At 35.2% G+C, this 20,552-nt stretch overlaps 3 protein-coding genes and 1 pseudogene across 5 annotated transcripts; 2 read left to right on the forward strand and 2 right to left on the reverse strand.

Moving 5' to 3' along the window:
* Window positions 1-1,369: 1,369 nt before the first annotated feature.
* Window positions 1,370-2,189, reverse strand: LOC107555011 (gamma-crystallin M3-like; annotated as a pseudogene).
* Window positions 2,190-3,983: 1,794 nt separating this feature from the next.
* On the reverse strand, window positions 3,984-5,068 carry LOC107555044 (gamma-crystallin M3-like). The gene is made up of 3 exons (XM_016237732.1): window positions 4,977-5,068; window positions 4,476-4,715; window positions 3,984-4,309 (listed from the first exon to the last, which is right to left on the reverse strand). The coding sequence occupies exons 1-3, from the start codon at window positions 4,983-4,985 to the stop codon at window positions 4,034-4,036; spliced, it is 525 nt and encodes a 174-aa protein (XP_016093218.1). The 5' UTR covers window positions 4,986-5,068; the 3' UTR covers window positions 3,984-4,033.
* Window positions 5,069-15,342: 10,274 nt separating this feature from the next.
* Window positions 15,343-16,391, forward strand: crygs4 (crystallin, gamma S4). 3 transcript variants are annotated; one of them, XM_016237727.1, is made up of 4 exons: window positions 15,343-15,411; window positions 15,540-15,608; window positions 15,704-15,946; window positions 16,055-16,391. In XM_016237727.1, the coding sequence occupies exons 2-4, from the start codon at window positions 15,594-15,596 to the stop codon at window positions 16,328-16,330; spliced, it is 534 nt and encodes a 177-aa protein (XP_016093213.1). In that variant the 5' UTR covers window positions 15,343-15,411; window positions 15,540-15,593; the 3' UTR covers window positions 16,331-16,391. The 3 variants fall into 3 exon arrangements, with proteins under 3 accessions (XP_016093213.1, XP_016093212.1, XP_016093214.1); XM_016237728.1 differs by having other exon boundaries at window positions 15,387-15,424; XM_016237726.1 differs by having other exon boundaries at window positions 15,370-15,608.
* A 1,453-nt stretch (window positions 16,392-17,844) lies between these two features.
* Window positions 17,845-18,810, forward strand: LOC107555045 (gamma-crystallin M2-like; the record flags this gene model as incomplete). The annotated part of the gene is made up of 3 exons (XM_016237733.1): window positions 17,845-17,925; window positions 18,008-18,250; window positions 18,619-18,810. Coding segments are annotated over exons 1-3 (471 nt in total), but the record flags the coding sequence as incomplete, so codon positions are not given.
* Between the last annotated feature and the right edge of the window lie 1,742 nt (window positions 18,811-20,552).

The following is a 20,552-nucleotide window of genomic DNA, read 5'->3' on the forward strand; positions in this document are numbered from 1 at the left end:
CGTTTATAGCCTTTTCTCACAGCAGCTAGAATAATGAAATGTATCATTTTGTTGGCAGATTGTAATCCAGAAAGGACTATGTGTTTATGAAACATATGTGAATGAAATTAAATTATATTCCAGTTTTAAATGTGCTTCTAATTACAGATAGCCTGGGATTACACAAGATTTGTATTTTAAAGACAATCAGTTTGAAGGGAGCATAATTTGCTTTTTGGGTTAAAAGAATTTCTTAATATGAAATTTGAATGGTATGAGATTAAACTGTACAGAAATTGAAATCTACACGCTAATACACACTATAGGCAATGCTGATGTTGTTAACATTAATCATTTGAAAATAAAGTATAACAATAATAATAATTTGCATGGTTTGATGTGATATGAGCTAACCGATATGTAGCTTAAATCACCATTGGTAGCGAGATTTATGTTAATGCTTTTTTCCTCAGTTGGTCAGAACAAAAGTGGCAGACTTGTTACTTACTTGTTCAGATGACAATATCCGGTGAAAATTCTTATTTGGGTCATATATGACAGGCTAGAGTCTGTGATTGTGAAGTACAGTAAATATCCACACCGGTGCGGTGACTGACTGCCACACATACTCCCCAAAACATTAGATTAATTCGTGCTGGAGCCGAGCCGCCGCACAACCCACGCAAGGAAGATAATTCCGCAAAAAGCTGCAATTGCAGGTTTTCAAACAGAGATGGCGACAAAGAGGCTAAACTTACGGACTGCAGCTTTAATTTAAAAACGCTTAATAATGAATATTATTTCTAGATCTTTATTTTTCCAATAATATATTCCAATATATTTTCCAAACTAAGACCTAAGACTGTTCTTAAGACTACAATCACACATGCTGTGTTTACATTATTGAAAGTAGAGTGTTGATTGGTACACCATGATTTTTAAAATTATTATTATTATTTATTTATTTTTATTTATGATTATTTTAAGACTTTTTACATTGGACAAATTTAAAGTCACTATTGTCAGTTCCTGTTGTCAAATAAAATCTCTATTGAATCATTTATTTTTATATTTTATTTTACAATCTCCTGGCAGAGAGATCTGCATCCATCTTTATTTTTCGCAAAAAGCAGTGAACGTTATCATCACACATTAGATGATCAACAAAATGAGGAGTTTCTGTAATGAATCAGATGCATGTTAATCCAAATTTGGCTGTACAGCTTCCACAAAAAAAGCTGGTTTTGTCATAAATATTAAGTGGAGAGTAAGTGATCTTTGACATTATACTGTAGATCCTAGGCACATTTGAGATTTAGTGTCACAACATTTCTTGTTGGGAAACTATGGAACTCATTTGTTGCTTTTAATGTAGCAAGTGTAATTTCTTTTAACAGGGCTCCATGATGCATCTGATGGAGCAAATTTTCACTGGGCCTAGACCCATATTATTAAAGCTGCTGTACTCCCCTGGCCTGATGTATATCATTCTGCTTTCGAAATTGGGCCGTTCATACAGAAGCCAGTGGCCATGTGTGACATTGCAGGACTGGCAATCGGACATGTGAAAGCGTTCCTGGATTGACTCACAGTTATCCATCAACTCATACTTTTGTCCGACAAAGTTCTCCCTTTCAAAGATTCTCATTCTAAATGTTCCTTTATGCTGCAAGGAAAAATGTCATTATTTAGTAATTCAATCACATCAATTTACAAAAGAAAATTGACAACCTAAAAAAACAACACTGTCTAGAATTACCATAGGGATCATTCTGCAAGATCTGATGCAGTCACATGCTTGCACCCATGATCCACTGGTTATCAGGATACTCACCTCTTCTTATCAGCATTTGGTAACCCATGAAGTTGGAGAGCTCAAAGACCATAAAGCAGCCACTTTCCACCCTACATGAGCAGTAGTAGCAGTCACCACTGGTCTCATAGTTACAAGTCGATTGTGGAAGTTTCTGTCCTCGTAGAAAATTATCTGGAACACATATAGCAACAAAAAGGCATGCTTACAATGGATATGATATTCTTTGTTCTTTTCTTTGCTTGTTAATCCATTTGAAAGTGCAATGTCCTTGTATTCCTCCATTAACAGCTGACATTGTAAAATCAATGTAGATTTTTTTTTAGATGTTATTTGGTCTAAGTATCCATCAATAACATTTGTCTTCTTAAACATAGTTATCTCCTACCTTTCCCATGATTTTGCATTTGTTTCTATAGTGCTAGTGTTTTACTGTGTTGCTTTTAATGCTCAACTTGATTCATAAAAATCTATAGCCCATTGTTTGAACTTCTTACTCAGCAATTATATTTCCTTTCTAAACTAGTCTACAAGTAGTTACCAGAACTGTTTGGCTTTTCTTGGTTGTAGGGCAGGTGGAGGAGGACAGATTATCCACTGATGTGTCATTTACTGTACATTTGAAACATAAAATAGAGACATATATATTTCAGTAATAAAAGATGTTTTGTTAGTTGTTGTTTTTTTCTCCCTAAAACTGATATTGTCAAGCATATATAAAAAAAATATATACAAAATCAATATACAAAAAAAAAACCCTCTCTGAAACAATTCAAAGTGTGCTACAGGGCCTGTAGAAACATACTCTCCTCTATACGCACTAGACACTTTTCACACACACTGCTTTGTGTACATAAATCCCACAAAAGACTCCGTAATAGGTGCGTTTACATGCTCATGCACTACAAATCATCTGCACTGTTCCCCAGCCAGCTGCTGACTATGATGTTTCTCTTTGCACATGTACAGTATTATGTGAAGCATCCGTATAGTCTGTATTCTTTTTTATAATTTTTTTTTTTAACTTATGTATAGGTAAACATTTATATATATATATAGTATATTTATAATCAAAATCAGTCAGTAGGTTAGTTGTGTATAGGCTTTTACTGCTTTACTGTATAGGTTTTTTACTGTTTTACTTCACTGTTGTATGCCTGTATTTATGTAACACCGTGGTCCTGTGAGGCACGACATTTCGTTCCACTGTATGTCCTCACATGCAGCAGAATGACAATAAAGCTCAACTTGACTTGATATCAGCCTTAAGGGGACCCTGGTAATTAAAGATCTACTAGTGCTGTACTGGATTATTTTATCTTATTCTCTTAACTGTTATGTTGGTGTTTGTTTAAATATTTCACTGGGAGATTGAAATAAAAACAGAAAGATTGAGTCATGAACCAGAGACCATGGAGATCCATAAGTTCAAACCTACTTTAATTGTTATAATTTTGTTTGATGTACCATATACAGCTACTTAAACAAAATCGCTTGATACATAACACAACAGGATCAAAAACTTTAATTTTCATTAGGTATAATCTTTTTAATAGCTTATATAATCTCCATTATTGTCTACATAAATAGATCCAATTCTGTCAGATTGCTCCTTTTCATTTATGTGTGTAGGACAGGTCAATTATTCAGAAGTGTATTTAACAGTATGATTCACAATCTTTAAATTGAGGTGCACAAATATTGTTTTACATGCATGCAGACATGAAAATAATCAATGCCTTTTTTTGCCCATGTCTATTTTTATGTTATATTTTGGGGGCTTTTTACCTTTATTGGACTGGACAGTAGGAAGAGAGGAACAGGACCGGGGAAGAACCTCAACAACTGGGGTCGGCTGAGGCACATGCCTGAGTGCTTCCCACAAGGCCATTGATCTGATGTCCACGAGCATTTTGGTAACACAACACGATCAGTATGGCTGTATCACAGCATGAACATTCAGCTGTCTGCATGACATCTAACTAGAATTACTAAAATATAAATCTTTAGAATTATGTTAGTATGTATAATGATTTATTGGGTTTATTCACAGCAGACAATGATCTGCTTCTTCATTTTGACATTGATGTTATAAAACTGATATGTTTATTTTCCATTGGTTTGCATACTTTTGGTACAATGACACTAATGGTGGAACTCAAAGTGATGAAAACAGGCCAAGACAACAGAATAATTGCATGAGAAATTTATTGTTTATGCTTATATTATCAGACCGTGAATTTAACACAAGTCCATGATTCGTCTAACAGAGCTGAATCTGCTGTTGCTGTATCCCATATCCCTGAAGCTCCTGTACTCTCCAGGTCTGAAGTATATCATCCTGCCTCTGTAGTGGGGCTGCTCATACATGAGCCAGTGGCCATCCATCACATGGCATGACTGCCAGTCGGACATGCGATAACGGTCCATGAAGGATTCGCAGTCATCTGTCAGCTCGTACATCTGACCTCCGAAGTTCTCCCTCTCATAGATCTTCATTCTGTAGGGTCCCCTGTACTATAAGATTAAATGTATTGATTCAGTTACGTATACATAATACATTTCTGATTCAATATAGTGTGTTTCAAATGGGCCGAATCATTTAACTATTATTATTATTATTATTATTATTAATTATTAAAATGATAACTATTATCATTATAGTTTTTCGTTTTTTTGTTACCTGAGGAACCATGCGACAGGACCTAATGCCATCACTCATTCCCATGCGCATGCAATCAGCATACTCGCCCCTCCTCATAAAAAACTGGTTTCCCATGTAGTTAGGACGGTCATAGACCACAAAGCAGCCGCTCTCCACTTTGCATGAGTGGCAGCGGCTGAGGTAGGTAGACATATCAGAGCAATCACTGCTGCACTCATAGGAGCGACCCTGGAAGTTCCTGTCCTCATAGAAGATGATCTACCAAGAAAAATAATATGTGAATATTAAAATATAAGTTGTCTCTCTGTAAACAGTCATCTTTAACAGTTGAAGTAACTGGTGTTTTTGGCTTGAATTACACACCAGGTATGTGTATTATTGCTTGTTTATAATATAATTACCTAAAACATATTACCTGTTTCCACATAAAAAAATTCATCTTTGCATTAATACATTTATAGAAGATTCTGCTGTTTTTGGCAGCTCTTCTCCACTGGATTAAGGCCACCCAATACATACCTTGCCCATGTTTGCTAGTCTTCGTGGGATTCTGTCCAGTTGCTGTCTGTCTGACTGCTGCCTTTTATACTTTATAGGCTGATAATGGTTTTTGTCATTCAAATACCCTGGAACCTGATGATCAAGCAGGTCTGTGATTTCTGTTAATTTAAATTGTGCAATCACAGCCTACATGAAACAAACAGAATGAAAGGCAAACAGAAAGAGAGAGAGCGAGAGACACAGCAAATGATAGTGAAAAGCAATCATGTTGGCCAAAAGTTACCAAGTCTGAGGAATTCCTTAAAGTAGCAAACATTTTCCAAGTACTTAAAAAGTAATAGTTAGAGTTTCATAAAGAGTCTCATTTGCTGTCTATTTTTAAGTAAATTTAAATAAATGTCACGCTCATGTCAAATGAACAAAATTATACATTATGTAAATTTTGCATAAAGAGGTCTGCGGGTACAGTATGCCTTAAATGATTTTAGATTTCCCTTCACATAACTATAGCCATTTAAACAATTCTACCAAGAGAGGTCACCAAAATTAACAATGTGAAAACTTTGTGTGAATGTATATTTAAAGTGAAATTTTGTTTTATATTCTGTATTTGTCTAGTCTATATTGTATCAGCTTTGACAAAATACACCCCATATTCCTTTTCCTTTTCCCATTCTGCACTTTAAAGTAGTTAACATTATTTAAAATTTCTAGTTTATTTAATGGTTGCTTAGACATAAGCAAAATGCAAATATGTTCTATCAAACTCTGTCCCTAACATGTGGAGAAAACTTTTCAGGGTTGTTTGAAGCACAGCTTTGAGACCTGTACCTCAGCCTCAGCAAATGAAATGGGTTATTAGTAAAGTTCAAGAGAGTGTGATGGCTTTGAATTACAACATCATGTCTTGCAATCAAAGAGTTACAAAAAGAAAAAAAAGTGGTTTAAATATCAAGGTATAGTATAATTACTTTTGACCAATAGGCGGAGCTGTAACTATGGAAGAACAATAATGCCATATGTCGTTGAAGCAAAAAAGCACTTGAATAGCACTAACTGAAAAAATAGAATTAGAATTAGAATTCACTTCCAAAATATTCAATCTGTTTAAAAGTACGATGTACAGGTGCATCTCAATAAATTAGAATGTCGTGGAAAAGTTCATTTATTTCAGTAATTCAACTCAAATTGTGAAACTCGTGTAATATTCGACAGGCAAATTTCTGTCCATTTTATTTCATTTTCCAAATTCGCTTCCACAAATTCAGTGGTTAAAATTCAGCAAAAAATTTGGCATTGCACATCCGGGAGCTGCAGGAATTGCAGTAGAGCGCCGATGCGTGATCTCCAGCTGCTGTCAGTCGCTCACCGGCAGGTGGCGCAAGCGGCTGTTGCTGAAGACCAAAGCAACAGGTGGATCAAGTAATTCATTCACAAAAACAGATTTGCAGAAATGGAGCAAGCACTAAGTAGAAGTTTTGACTATCGGGGCCAGTATAAACATGTGAAAAAGCTGATTGTGTGTATGTTTAATTCAACATCTTCGCTGTTTCCCGTAGCCTACATTTAAGCAGCTTTCTCTACCACAAAGGAGATTATAATGCTATTATACCCAACGCTGATGTACAGAACTAACATTACATCTGAGGAAGACATACAGTGGGTACGGAAAGTATTCAGACCCCCTTAAATTTTTCACTCTTTGTTATATTGCAGCCATTTGCTAAAATCATTTAAGTTCATTTTTTTTCCTCATTAATGTACACACAGCACCCTATATTGACAGAAAAACACAGAATTGTTGACATTTTTGCAGATTTATTTCCAGGATTCCCCCACAAGGCGTAACACGCCTCAGTGAACTATAAGACCTCAGATCTCAGAAAGTTTTACTGATGATGCGAACTATACCGACAGTTAAGCAGATGTAGAATATGAACTAACGCGCACGGTTTCACGCTGTTTCCCTCAGAAATCTGTTAAAGAAAATGCATTACACAGCTCAGTAAGTGCACTAACGCAGCGACAGCTATTAAAAGACCAAACTCAGATCTTACTGATGATGCAAATTACTAACAGGCAGATGAGGATATGAACGCAAGTTACGGAACGCGCAAAACTGCACGTTAAACATTTCCCATAAACAAAACACTTAACGTGGTTTATTGCCTCAAGACGGTGATGAATGATTAAATTTGGCACCTAATTAATAATATATATTACTGTATATTATGTACATTTAAGCAGATGAGCCCAGAATATGAGCCCACAACCCACAAAGTTTCACCAGACCATTTTTTTCTCCCATAGAAAACCAAGCGCGGTAGGTTTAGGTTTGATATTCGCTGCATATTCGCCTAGGCTGCTTTATGTTTATTTATGTAAATTTACCTCACAGTACAAAATGAAGTCCAATAATTTATTCAAATTAATGTTTACAGTAAATTAATAATTTACTCAAACTGACTAAATATATATTGCCAATAACTGGCCTTAGACAATACTTTCCCCAAGTATGTACACTACACAAATATTTGTAAAGAAAAAAATTACAGTAATTCACCAAAATGGGGTTTTTCGTGTTCCAAATGTTGTATGTTACTAGTGACCAGACTGACTTACTACAGTTGAAATTTTGCCTATATCTTCCTCACTGTATATACAGTATATAATTATTCTTAAGAAATTACTGTAATTGTTTTTTTTTATGTTCCAAAGGTTGTAATACATCCCTAGTGACTAGACTGACTTACATAGGTGAAATTTTGCTAATACCTCCCTGTACATAAAGTACATCAATATTTTATACTACAACCTTTGGAACATGAAAAATCCCTTTTGGGGTCCTACAGATTTTTTTTTTTCCCCGTTTTAAATAACTGTGAATAGTGCATACAGTAAGGGAGATATTGGCAAAATTTCACATGAACTAGCCTAGCTAGTCTTGTAACTAGCAACGTACTACAACCAGTGGAACATGAAAAAAACCCTTTTGGTGAATTACTGTAGTTTTCTAAAAATATATTTGTGTCCTGTACATACCGTAAGGGAGATATTGGCCAAATCTAACCTGTAGTAAGTTAGTCTTGTATCTAGCAACATACTAGAACTGTTGGAACATGAAAAAACCCTTTACATGGATCTTTTATATGTAAATAATCGTGTACTGTACAGATATGAAGGGAGGTATTGGCAAAATCTCACCTGTAATAAATCACTATGAGCAATACGAGCTTTACAATTTGATAGTGTGTTTTTTTAAATGTTAAAAGTCATTTTAATTCAAATACATTGGACGTTTTAACCCAGTCGGTGGAATTGTCAGACGGTCCCTTGTGTGCGATAACGCATCAATGCTTTCTCCGGTTTAAATTTTAAGCAATAATACACCTAGGCGATTTTTAACTTCTGTTTTTATGTCAATATAAAGTGGTTGCATATTGTTAAAACTAATCATGGTATTGATATCTTTGTAGGACTGTTGACTCTATAGATCAGTGGTAAGGGAAAGCAATTATAAAGAAAATGCAGCACATTGCGTTCTTCTGACCTCATTTGCTTGCCTGTATATAGTTCGTATTTGGGATGCACCTATACCACTTTTTCCAGTACTCGCCCGGTACCGATACTTTTATTTTTGGTACTTGCCGATACCGATACCGATATTTTTATTGCATTTGTAAATTTTTTAAATATTGGGTACAGAAACCAAAAGGGTATGTATAATGTTAGTTGGTTAACTTAATTTATCAAATAAATACAGTCAAACCAACATTTATTCAGACACCTTCAACATTTCTCACATTATCACAGTTTATTCTCTATAGTTTAGAAAATGGTAATAAAATATGACAAGAACTCAGAGTTAAAATGTGTCAGAACAAATTCATCTTGATAATGTTAGATAATTTTGATCTACAGCTGTTATTAAGACAATATTTACACAACTATGAATACTTTGTCGGGCAACCTTTAGCCTTAATGACAGCCTGTAGTCTCATGGGCATGCTGTCACCCAGCTTCATGCAAACCTGAACTTCAATTTTTTTCCCAGACTCGGTCTGAATAATTTTTTAGACCCAAATTTGTATCAATTTTACTGGTAGTCAACTGTATGAAATTTTGGGTATGATTTGTCTCATATATTGTATTTTGCTATCCTCACTTACATAAATGAACTACTGTATAGTGTCCTGCACCCACTAGTAAAAAAAATATAAAAAATTATATCTGGTCTCTGAATAATTTTTGGTTTGACTGTATATCCTTCGGTTATTTTCACACTTAATTATGCCCATTAAAATGTATTTTACAAGTTTTTTACAAGTTTTTTCACTGTTCATTTTTTTGCTCTGTGGTACATCATCTTTAATTTAATAGCATTAGAGCTGCTCCATTGCAGTGGCTTGCTGTAATAATGCAGGAAACCACTCGCTATAAATCTCCTAACTGTGATATTTTCATAAATAGAAGTCGCGTTTTTTCATCTGAAACATGCATCGATTTATATTCCAAAGCCACTCATATAATGCAGAAACACTCAAGCAAGCAAAACACGCGCAACGCGTGCACGTATTGTACTAATGCAGAATGAGAGGACAGTAGTGCAGTACAGCCTAGCGCATTTCACACATGCTGTTAGTTTCACTTTCGCCAGAAAGTCATGTATGCTTAAGGTTGAAAATAGATGGTGTTTATAGTGAATGCCCCTATAAATGGTCTTATTTTTACGATTAAGTTTTAATCCAAATGATGCGTGTGCTAAGTGAGTGAACATCAAAGATCACACTACAGAATTGCGCGCTCTCTCTCTCTCTCTCTCTCTCTCTCCCTACCATTAAGTAACTTGTGCATTGTTTTACTTACTTGTTTTTGACATATCCAACCAAACTACAAACTTTCCAGTGATGTCTGTGAGAAAGATATATTCACTCAACACGCTCAATCCACTCAGCGTGCTTTGTTTATCAGCTCGCGCACATCAGCTATACAGGCGTTAATTCTGAATGTTTAACATTATATTCATCGCATACATATACTTCGTAGTAGACATCCTTAACTCCTTTCTGCTGTCTGTTGTTCTGTTGTCGGTGTTTCTTTGTTTGAATATGGCGCTTAACACATGCTGTGTGGTATCTGTGTTTGGTATCGGGGCATTTTAACAAGCATGAGTACGAGTACAGGAGACCAGTATCGGGCCCGATACCGATACGGTGCATCCCTAGTTCGTATAATCATCAATAAAGTGTATTCTGAGATCTGAGGTCTTATATCACTGTATTAGTTCACTGAGGCACTTTGTTGGGGAATCCTGGAGTGTGACTTATGAGGGTGACCCCACTATTACAGCACAGGGTCACACAAGCCACGATACAAGTAAAGGAAACTAAGTAACCGAAAGCAATATATGTCTTCCTCAGATGTAATGTTAGTTCTGTACATCGGCGTTGGGTATAATAGCATTATAATCTCCAATGTGGTAGAGAAAGCTGCTTAAATGTAGGCTACGGGAAACAGCGAAGATGTTGAATTAAACATACACACAATCAGCTTTTCCACATGTTTATACTGGCCCCGATAATCAAAACTTCTACTTAGCGCTTGCTCCATTTCTGCAAATCAGTTTTTGTGAATGAATGGCTTAATCCACCTGTTGCTTTGGTCTTCATCAACAGCCGCTTGCGCCACCTGCCGGTGAGCGACTGACAGCAGCTGGAGATCATGCATCGGCGCTCTACTGCAATTCCTGCAGCTCCCGGATGTGCAATGCCGAATTTTCTGTCAAATTTTAACCACTGAATTTGTGGAAGCGAATTTGGAAAGTGAAATAAAATGGACCAAAATTGGCCTATGATTATACATCATATTTTTAAACAGATTGAATATTTTGGAAGTGAATTCTGGAAGGTGAATATGAATTATTGAATTTTTAATTATGAAAATGTGTGTGAAATATTTTTAATTGAAATATTCACAGCTTAAATAGACAACTATGGTAAATTTCAGGACCTAAAAATGCAAGCCCTGGAAATACAAGGCATTAAAATGCAAGCATTGTTAATGCAATGCATTATTTTTTCAGTGCTATTCAACATGCTTTTTTGTTTCAAAGACATATAGCATTATTTTTCTTCCATATACTAAATGGATAGAACATTGTCGTGGCATTGTGGCACTTAATAAAGAAAAATATTTAATGTCAATAGGCCAATGCTCAGTTAAGCTAAGTGTGAACTGACATGGCAGAGTTTGTTTTTCAAGTGTTTATGTGTTGTCACTTTGCTAGTTCAATTAATTAGTTACCATACAAATAAATAACCTCACTGGCGCTCCATCGGACGGTTCACTCGCGTGCAGGTACTGAAAGTGTGAATGCCCAAATATTCAAGTTACAGGGGGTTTTATCATGATATCAAAAATCATTACTGATTGCTTTTTAATATGATCATGTTCTGTAATGGTGCTTTTGGTCATTGATTTAATGATTATTTCAAAATTGTTTAGCTAAATTGTAAATATTTAGTTACCTTTATTGAACTTGCATTTATCAAATATTTATATTGTTTAGATGTGATGCTTAGTTATACTTTGATGGGATACTTGATTGTTTTTCTGAATTGTTTAATGTGAGTTTACTTGCATAAGCCACTTTTAGTGTGAAGTTACACTCAGTAATGTTCCAATGTGCTGTAAAAGAACAGATTAATCTTTTTCAATTTAAACATTGTATTTTTGATATAGTGCAACAACAATAAAATACATTTCACCAGAAAAATACCAACATTTTCTGTGTGTGCAATAATAATCAATAAATAGTTGATTAGTGTGTCCACTTTACATTAAGGTTCACTTTCACAGGTTACTAACGTTTATAACTCATTAATAAATGGAATACAGTTGTTCAGTTTACTTTAAGGTTCATTTTCACAGTTTATTAACGTTTATAGTGCATTAATGAATTAGTCACACATGTTCACTTTACGTTAAAGTTCACTTTGACAGGTTACTAACGTTTATAGCTCATTAATAAATTGTTCAAATGTGTTCACTTTACATTAAGGTTCACTTTTAAACATTATTATTAACGTTTATAGCTCATTAATAAATGGTTCACAGGTGTTCATTTTACATTACGGTTCACTTTGACAGGTTACTAACGTTTATAACTCATTAATAAATGGTTCACAGGTGTTCACTTTACATTACGGATCACTTTGACAGGTTACTAACGTTTGTAGCGCATTAATAAATGGTTCACAGGTGTTCACTTTACAGTAAGATGCACTTTCACAGGTTACTAACGTTTATAGCTCATTGATAAATTGTTCACATGTTCACTTTATATTAAGGTTCACTTTTAGACATTAACGTTTATAACGTTAATTAATGGTTCACAGGTGTTCATTAACATTTATTATTCATTAATAAATGGTTCAAATGTGTTCACTTTACATTAAGGTTCACTTTTAGACATCATCAACGCTTATAGCTCATTAATAAATGGTTTGCACATGTTCACTTTGCATTAAAGGGGTCCTATTATGCTCTGTTACAATGTCTTGAATTTGTTTTGGGGGTGTACTAGAACATGCTCTCATGTTTGGTGGTTCGAAAAACGCATTATTTTTTACATAATTTACATTATTACAATACCTTTCTCCCCATCCTAGCACAAACGGTTCGATTAGTTCCGGGTTTGATGAAGACCCGCCTTCCAAAAAACGAAATGTGATGTGATTGGTTAGCTGTCCCAGTGCGTTGTGATTGGCGAACAGCATAGACGGTGTTTCAGTACTGCCCCACCCCTTGCCAAAGCAGCAAGTTCCATCTGCTCCGGTTTAGTTAAGGATGGCGTCAATATTGCCATATCAATTTGAGCCGGATTCAGACCCAGAGAATATTAAACAAGAGGATCGCGCAGAACCTTTGCATGCACGGATATTGCAAGACATATTAGAGAGGTAACATTATTGTTGTTGTTTTTTGGGGGGGGCTAAATCACGTTTTAGATAGGATGTCAACAACCACTTAAAAATAGCTGCATTTACTATGTACAGATAAGTGCATTCATATTATATTTATTGTTATTTAATTCTAACATTATAACGTGAATTGCAGTGAAACTCCGTCAGTTTGAGCTCCGCTCAAAAACACTGCTTTATCAGACATTACATGCCAGATTAAATGAAAATTACATCCATTTTTCTGAAGACAGTCGGTTTCCTTCAGAAATACAGTGATATAAATACACCCGCACTCAATGAATGGGAAACACTGTAGTCTCAAAATTGAAGTGTAAATTCTGCAGATTACATCATTGTCCAGTATTGTACTGTCAGCAATTTATTATAAAAACATTTCATAATTGTAACATACATATTTACATACATAATTATTCAGGTGCGTGTGTAATAACTTGCGAAAACTTGAGACTACAGCAGCACTTCTTGTTCCTCGTCGTCTTGTCTGATGCACTCAACCAAGGATTCTAACCACGACCTTGCCCCTCCCCACCCCCCAACCATTCAAATTTCCGTAGGCGGGAATTATTTTAATTGTATTCTAATGGGTCGCTTTGTGATATCACAAAACCCGGAAAACAAAGCTGTAGTCCAAACGAGCTGTTCGTTGTAGTTCTTTGAGATTTGTAAGTTTGAAGATCTTTTTTATGCCCAATCATACACACTACACACTGACTAAAATTAAAAAAGTGAAAAAGCATAATAGGACCCCTTTAAATTTCACTTTTAGACTTTAACATTTATAACTCATTAAAAAATAGATCACAGGTGTTCACTTTACATTAAGGTTCACTTTCACAGGTTATTAACGTTTATAACTCATTAATAAATGGTTCACAGCTGTTCACTTTACATTAAGGTTCACTTTCACAGTTTACTAATGTTTATAGGTCATTAATTAATGGTTCGCATGTGTTCACTTCATATTAACGTTCACTTTTAGACATTATTAACGTTTATAACTCATTAATAAATGGTTCACAGTTGTTCACTTTACATTAAGGTGCACTTTCACAGGTTACTAACTTTTATAGCTCATTAATAAATGGTTCACAGGTGTTCAATTTTCATTAAGGTTAGGTACAAGTAACTAATATTGGAACTAAAATTTTCATTATTAATATTTCATGAAGTCATGGTTGTGTTTTCCAGTTTTATATCATTACTGTGGACAGGCGACTTTTGCGGAGAATCATGGGTAATGTACAGAGTAGCTTCTGGTAAGAAAAATCGTAAGAAAAGTGACATGAGATATGAGAAAATATGAGTCATGAGATATAAATGAGAAAAACATAAATACAAAACACTTCAGTCTCTATATAATAGTCTATTTTTGCTGCATCATAAAATAAATCAGGAATCTGGTTTTGAGTGAAAAAGTATGAATAAATGTATTTATTAAGCATTTATAACGTGAGTTAAAATGGCTCACTATTTGACAGGTATTGCATTAAAATCACTCTTTTTATTTGCATTTATAACTGCTTATCAATGATTTATAATGCATTTGTAAATGAGTTATTAGTCATTTATAAACACATTTCTAAACATTATAAATAGTATTTTCCCTTCATAAAGGGAACCTTAATGTAAAGTGTTACCAACAGATATAATTTTGTTTGCGATTTATTGATCAGTATGTAAATATAGCTTTACTTCCTCACTGTCTGATTTGCGGAGATTTTACATGAAAAACGATTTTGTGTATCAAAAGATTTTCACTTTTACCACAATAATCTTATGATGATCTCTCTTTAATGAAACATTAAAGTATGTAATGTACTTTTTTAATCTTTGATTGATGCACCCTGAATTCTTTTAATAATAATTTCAAGTGTTTTTTTATTGTATATTTGTTTCAAAAGTTATTAGCAAATAAAAATTTAATAAAAGGGATGTTTTCAGACACTACCCAAGAACTATGAAAATTGTGCAAAAAGTTTTTATCATACAGTTCTAGTATCTATAAAATAAGAGGGCTGTCCACACAGGACATATTTTTGCATTCTATTGCGCCACTTTTCCATTTCCATATGTAAATAGTCTGACATGTTTGACTTTTGCACTCGAGTCTTTCACATGACAGTAAAAAGAAATTAAACATGTAAAATGTCTCTACTGTAGAGCTTGCATTCCATTGCCCTGCAACTCTGTAGGGTGTTCTGTGTGAATGACCCCTAAGAGACACAGTATATGCCTCAACACCAGTGCTTGGCCTCTAAATCCTCCTTGATGGATGCCATGGTAGCCATTCATAACAGTGATTTTGCTATAGCTATAGCTGATAGTGTGAGGGTGCTGTTGGCAAACATTTGAATGCATATTTCTGTAGTAAGATAAATAATCAGCCTGAGCTGGCTAAGTAGACAAACAGTTTAGTCAATGCGTAGTGGCATGTTGTACAAGCCTGAGCTTGGGGTTTATTGACTGAGGTTGGGATGCTTGGTACTCACAATTTTATTGTTGAACGAATCTATGATTCAGTGCTTTAGAACAATAGCTTAGATTTTTTTTTTTTTAATTGCTGATTACATTTTTTACAACCTGTGCCTTTGTTCAGGATTGTATAAAGAGACTACAGCATGGTTTGCTATCCAACATTTCACATCTGACAATGGCAACTGAGAGTGTAAGTGCCTCTTTCTCCCTGATTGTCTGTGTCCCACAGTTTGTCATGATGTTTTAGCACAATGCAAACTACTAGTGTTGTGTTTTGTCTGACAGATTGTGTTCTATGAAGACAGGAACTTCCAGGGAAGGTCCTATGAGTGTAAGGGAGACACAAGTGACCTTCATTCTTTTTTTAGCCGCTGTAATTCTGCAAAGGTGAAGGGGGGCTTTTGGGTGCTGTATGAGTGGCCAAACTACATGGGCTATCAGTATATCCTGACCCCAGGGGAGTATCCAGATTATCATCATTGGATTGGCTTCAATGATTGTGTCCGATCTTGTCGTCTACTCAGGCATGTAAGTCCAATGGCAACACACATGATCACTTTGAATTTCTCTCAGTGAGTAATAAGTAAACAGTGTGATTAGGTGTATACATAGGAACATCATTTGTGTTTCCTTCAGGTTACTGGACATCTCAAGCTGAAGCTCTTTGAGAGGCCCAATTTTGATGGCCAAACATGGGAAGTTACAGAAAGCACCCCATCCATTCAGGAACGTTTCCTCTGTAGAGAGATCCATTCCTGCAAGGTCCAGGAAGGTCCCTGCGTGTTCTTCGAGCATGCAAACTACAGTGGCCGTCAGTACCTCCTTGAGAAGGGAGAGTACAGACGCCACACTGAATGGGGGGCCATGCATCCCACTGTGGGCTCTGTTCGTCAGGTCACCACAGACTGTTGAATTGAAAACTTGTTGTCACTACTACTGAAAAATATTGAAGAATAAAATAATTTGAATCATTGCATTCATTTATGTGAGTTGTGTCTATTTTTGTCTGGTTGCCATAAAACAATATAAAGCTGAAATACTCCTAACCTATTAAGTAAAAAAACATTCTTACACGCTAGTTTATCATTTATAGTTCTATGAATGACTGCTTTGTAAAGTCAAATCAAGTCACCTTTATTTTTATAGTGCTTTAGTAAGTTTTAGCAACAGTAGTGTTGTTATTCAGTTTAATGTTGAATGTTAATTCAATTCAGTTCAATAACAGTGTTGATGTTGTAAAATTAATCAATTATGAACAAATTTGATGCTGCTATAAAGGAGCTCTACAGAAGACAATAGTGTCATTATTCAGCTCAGTTCAGTTACATTCTAGTGGTGTTCCCTTCCTACAGCGTCAATGTGATAATATTACTGAATATTAAGTGTCTTTAGACCCCCAGCTTAACGAGCCAAAGGCAATGATGGCAAGGAGCCCAAAATCAATCAGGTGACAGAAATTGAGAAAAAATAATACCTTGGGAGAAACCAGCCTCAGTCAAGGACCAGTTGTCCTCTGGCCTAAATGAACAAACACAGTGTGATATTGAGCACTGAGTGGTATTTGTGAGTTCATACAGTGTGTGCAGCTCTTGAGCAGAAATGGTTTCAAGTAAGTGTTACGTATTGTATATTTTCTTAAACCAAACCCACTGAACAAGAGTTGTCTGACTCTGACATAAATCAGACAAACAACAACAGCAGTCCAATTCCTGAGCAACTTACAAAGCAAATCACAATCAGTTTTATCAGATTATATTACATTTACTGTATATAAGATTAAAGGAAGTTATAATTTAAAATATAATACAACATTCTATATATAATGTTCTTATCAGACAGTGTGAATTTAGACAGAGCAAAAAGCTATTTTCAGTAATTCCACACACTGTGATTAGATATTTTACTTTATAATTGCATAACAATTTGTATAATTCCATTTTTACCTTATAATAGCATATAACTTTATTATTTTTATTTACATAGCATCTCTCTTCATTTATGATATATGTAACCTGTTTTAAACTTAGTATACAGTAAATAGCCAATTTCTTGTTTTAATATTCTTTTTACGCTTCTGTCTGACAGTAGAGCAAGAGTTTGGTGCAGCGTACAAACACAAATGCATCAATTCATTTGGCATGTGTTACACCTCATTCAATATGAACATGTGGCTTGATGCCAATTAATGCTGCTCCAACTATGCCAGTACCAGCATCTGGAAAACAATTTAATTAGCCCAATAAATATTTTCTGGACTCAGCCATTGCAGAATCAAAAGGATAGGGTTTCATACAATGGCCACTGCATTAATCTGCAGGAACAATCTAGAAACAATCGCAGTATCAGCTTTTGATGATGCAGTTGCTGCGACCATTCATATAACAATGATTTGCCTGGCAGAGCAACTCAATGTGAAACATATAAATCTCGCTCATTGCTCTTTCAATACAAAGAATACATCAAAAGGAGGAATGAAATTAACCCCAAATATGGACAAAATGGGAAAAGTAAGACATATTTTGCTTGCATAAACTGGCTCTGCAATCTTTTCCTTGGCTTAACTATGTTTCTACATCTTCTCCCATACAGATTATCTTTTATCAGGACAAAAACTTTCAGGGACGTTGCTTTGAGTGCAGCAAGGACTGCCCAGAGCTGTCATCCCACTTCAGCCGCTGTAACTCCATCCAAGTTGAAAGTGGGGCCTGGGTTTTGTATGAACGTCCAAACTTCATGGGCTGCCAGTACATCCTAACCAGGGGAGAGTATCCTGATTACCAGCACTGGATGGGATACAATGACTCTATAAGGTCTTGCCGCATGGTGCGAAATGTAAGTCATGCCTGTTTGGAGAAACATAGCTGGGCTATTTACCCCAATACAGGTCTATGTTCCTCCTTTTCAGCAAAAACGGTTGCCCACACCAACATATACTGTATGCCACACTAACCATTCAGGAACAGCATTATTGGCCCTAAACTTTGGCAGATGTGGAATAACACTCTATTGTTCCCTACTGGAAGTTTATTTTGATCTTGGAGGGGGTTTAAACAAAAAACCCAGTATGCATAAACTAAAATTATTTTTTGAATAATTCAGTGCCCCATTAGTATAATTTTAGGTGATCCTAGATATGATTCTGCTCATTCTACAGTAAATGCATTGTAATGGTATTTGGCTGTCCACTCTCTCTTTTGTAGCATACTGGCATTTTCCGTGTCCGTCTGTATGAGCGGCCTGACTTCCAGGGTCAGATTATGGAGTGCAGTGAGAACTGGCCCTCTCTCTATGACCGCTTCTGTCACCATGAGGTACAGTCCTGTAACGTTCTGGATGGGGCCTGGGTCTTCTACACTCTTAAAAATAAAGGTGCTTCAAAAGGTTCTTCAAGCGATGCCATAGAAGAACCATTTTTGGTTCCACAAAGAACCATTCAGTCAAAGGTTCTTTAAAGAACCATCTCTTTCTTACCTTTTTATAATCTGAAGAACCTTCTTTCGCCACAAAGAACCTTTTGTGAAACAGAAAGGTTCTTCAGATGTTAAAAGTTCTTTATGGAACCATTTAGACAAAAAGGTTCTTCTATGGCATCGTGAAGCACCTTTATTTTTAAGAGTGTATGAGCATCCTAACTACAGGGTGACGTCAGTTTTTGTTGGAGAGAGGCGAGTTCCGCCACTTCACTGACTGGAGTTCCATGCATCCTACTGTCGGCTCCATCTGCCGTGTTCAGGTGTTTTAGGTCTTTTCAGTTAATTGTTCCTTAACTATTTAATAAAAAATGACACTGAGCTCTCCCAAAGCTCCAGTCTCCTGGTTTATTTTGTCCAACTTAAAAGTCAGTTGGTCTTAAAACAAAGAATTTAAATAAAGACCATGGAATTTTTATATTATATTAAATAAAAAAAAAGCAATGTCATGAAATATTATTACAATTGTTTTCTATTTTAATATATATTTTTTAAATATATCTATACCTGTGATAACAAAGATTAATTCTCAGCAGTCAATATGTTGTCTTCAGTGTCACAATATCATGACCTTTAGAAATCATTCTAATATGCTGACCTGGTTTTATGCTTATGCATTTTGTTTAGGATTCTTTGATGAATAGAAAGTTCAAAAGAACAGCATTTATTTGAAATGTAACTATTGTATTACCTTATAATTGTCTTTACTGTCTCTTTTGAGCAATTTAATGCGTCATTGCTTAATAAAAGTATTAAAGGGATAGTTTACCCTGACCTTACTGACCCTATATTAAATTAAATAAATAAATAAGTGTGTGTGTGTGTGTGTGTGTCAAATGTTAACCATTTTTTTATATATTTATCAATTGTCTTCTCATAGCTTTCAGCATCTGCTGTTGATATAACTCAATACTCCCCTCTGTTGGTTTATTGCTTCTGAATAGTCTCTTACAAACTTAGATTTTAAAATGTAAAATGTTTTACTTCTTGCGTTGTCGCCTCTGGCGTTGTCGCCTCTGGCTTGCTTAGTTGGGGACACTTCATTTCCAGCGATATCGTTGACATGATTGCAAAGATATTATTTAAACTGAGCTGGATGTTGACATCACTGAATTCAATGATGAACTGTCTTTAACTGAAAAATTTGTTTACTATTGTCATTTTGCATTATTGACACACTATTTTCCTAATTAATGCTGTTCAGTTGCTTTGACACAATCTGTATTGTTAAAAGTGCTATATAAATAAAGGTGACTTGACTTGACTTGACTTCTGTTACATTTCATAGAATACAATAAACCAGAATTTACATTTACATTTATGTCATGACAAACTGTACATTTTACGATAAATAAATAAACAATGAATTAACTGAAACATATTTGATAAATACAGTTGCATGTAAACACTCATGAGTTTATTTAAAGTTTATTTATAATCTACATGACAGACTACATGACAACTCAGGTTGAAATAAATGGTTTAAAAATAAACTGCCTCTTCAGGCTTTTTGCAGTACTGACACTGAGGTCAGGAATTTTGTTTTTGCTACCAGTACCTCATCACATGAATATACATACCACACATGTTTTTAACCATTTGCATGTGAGAATGAGTGCTTGTGTGTTTGTATAGGCAGAGAGAGAGAAAGAGCATGAGCTGCC

This window comes from Sinocyclocheilus grahami, unplaced genomic scaffold (assembly GCF_001515645.1).
Source record: "Sinocyclocheilus grahami isolate Dianchi unplaced genomic scaffold, SAMN03320097.WGS_v1.1 scaffold523.1, whole genome shotgun sequence".
NCBI classification, from domain to species: Eukaryota; Metazoa; Chordata; class Actinopteri; order Cypriniformes; family Cyprinidae; genus Sinocyclocheilus; species Sinocyclocheilus grahami.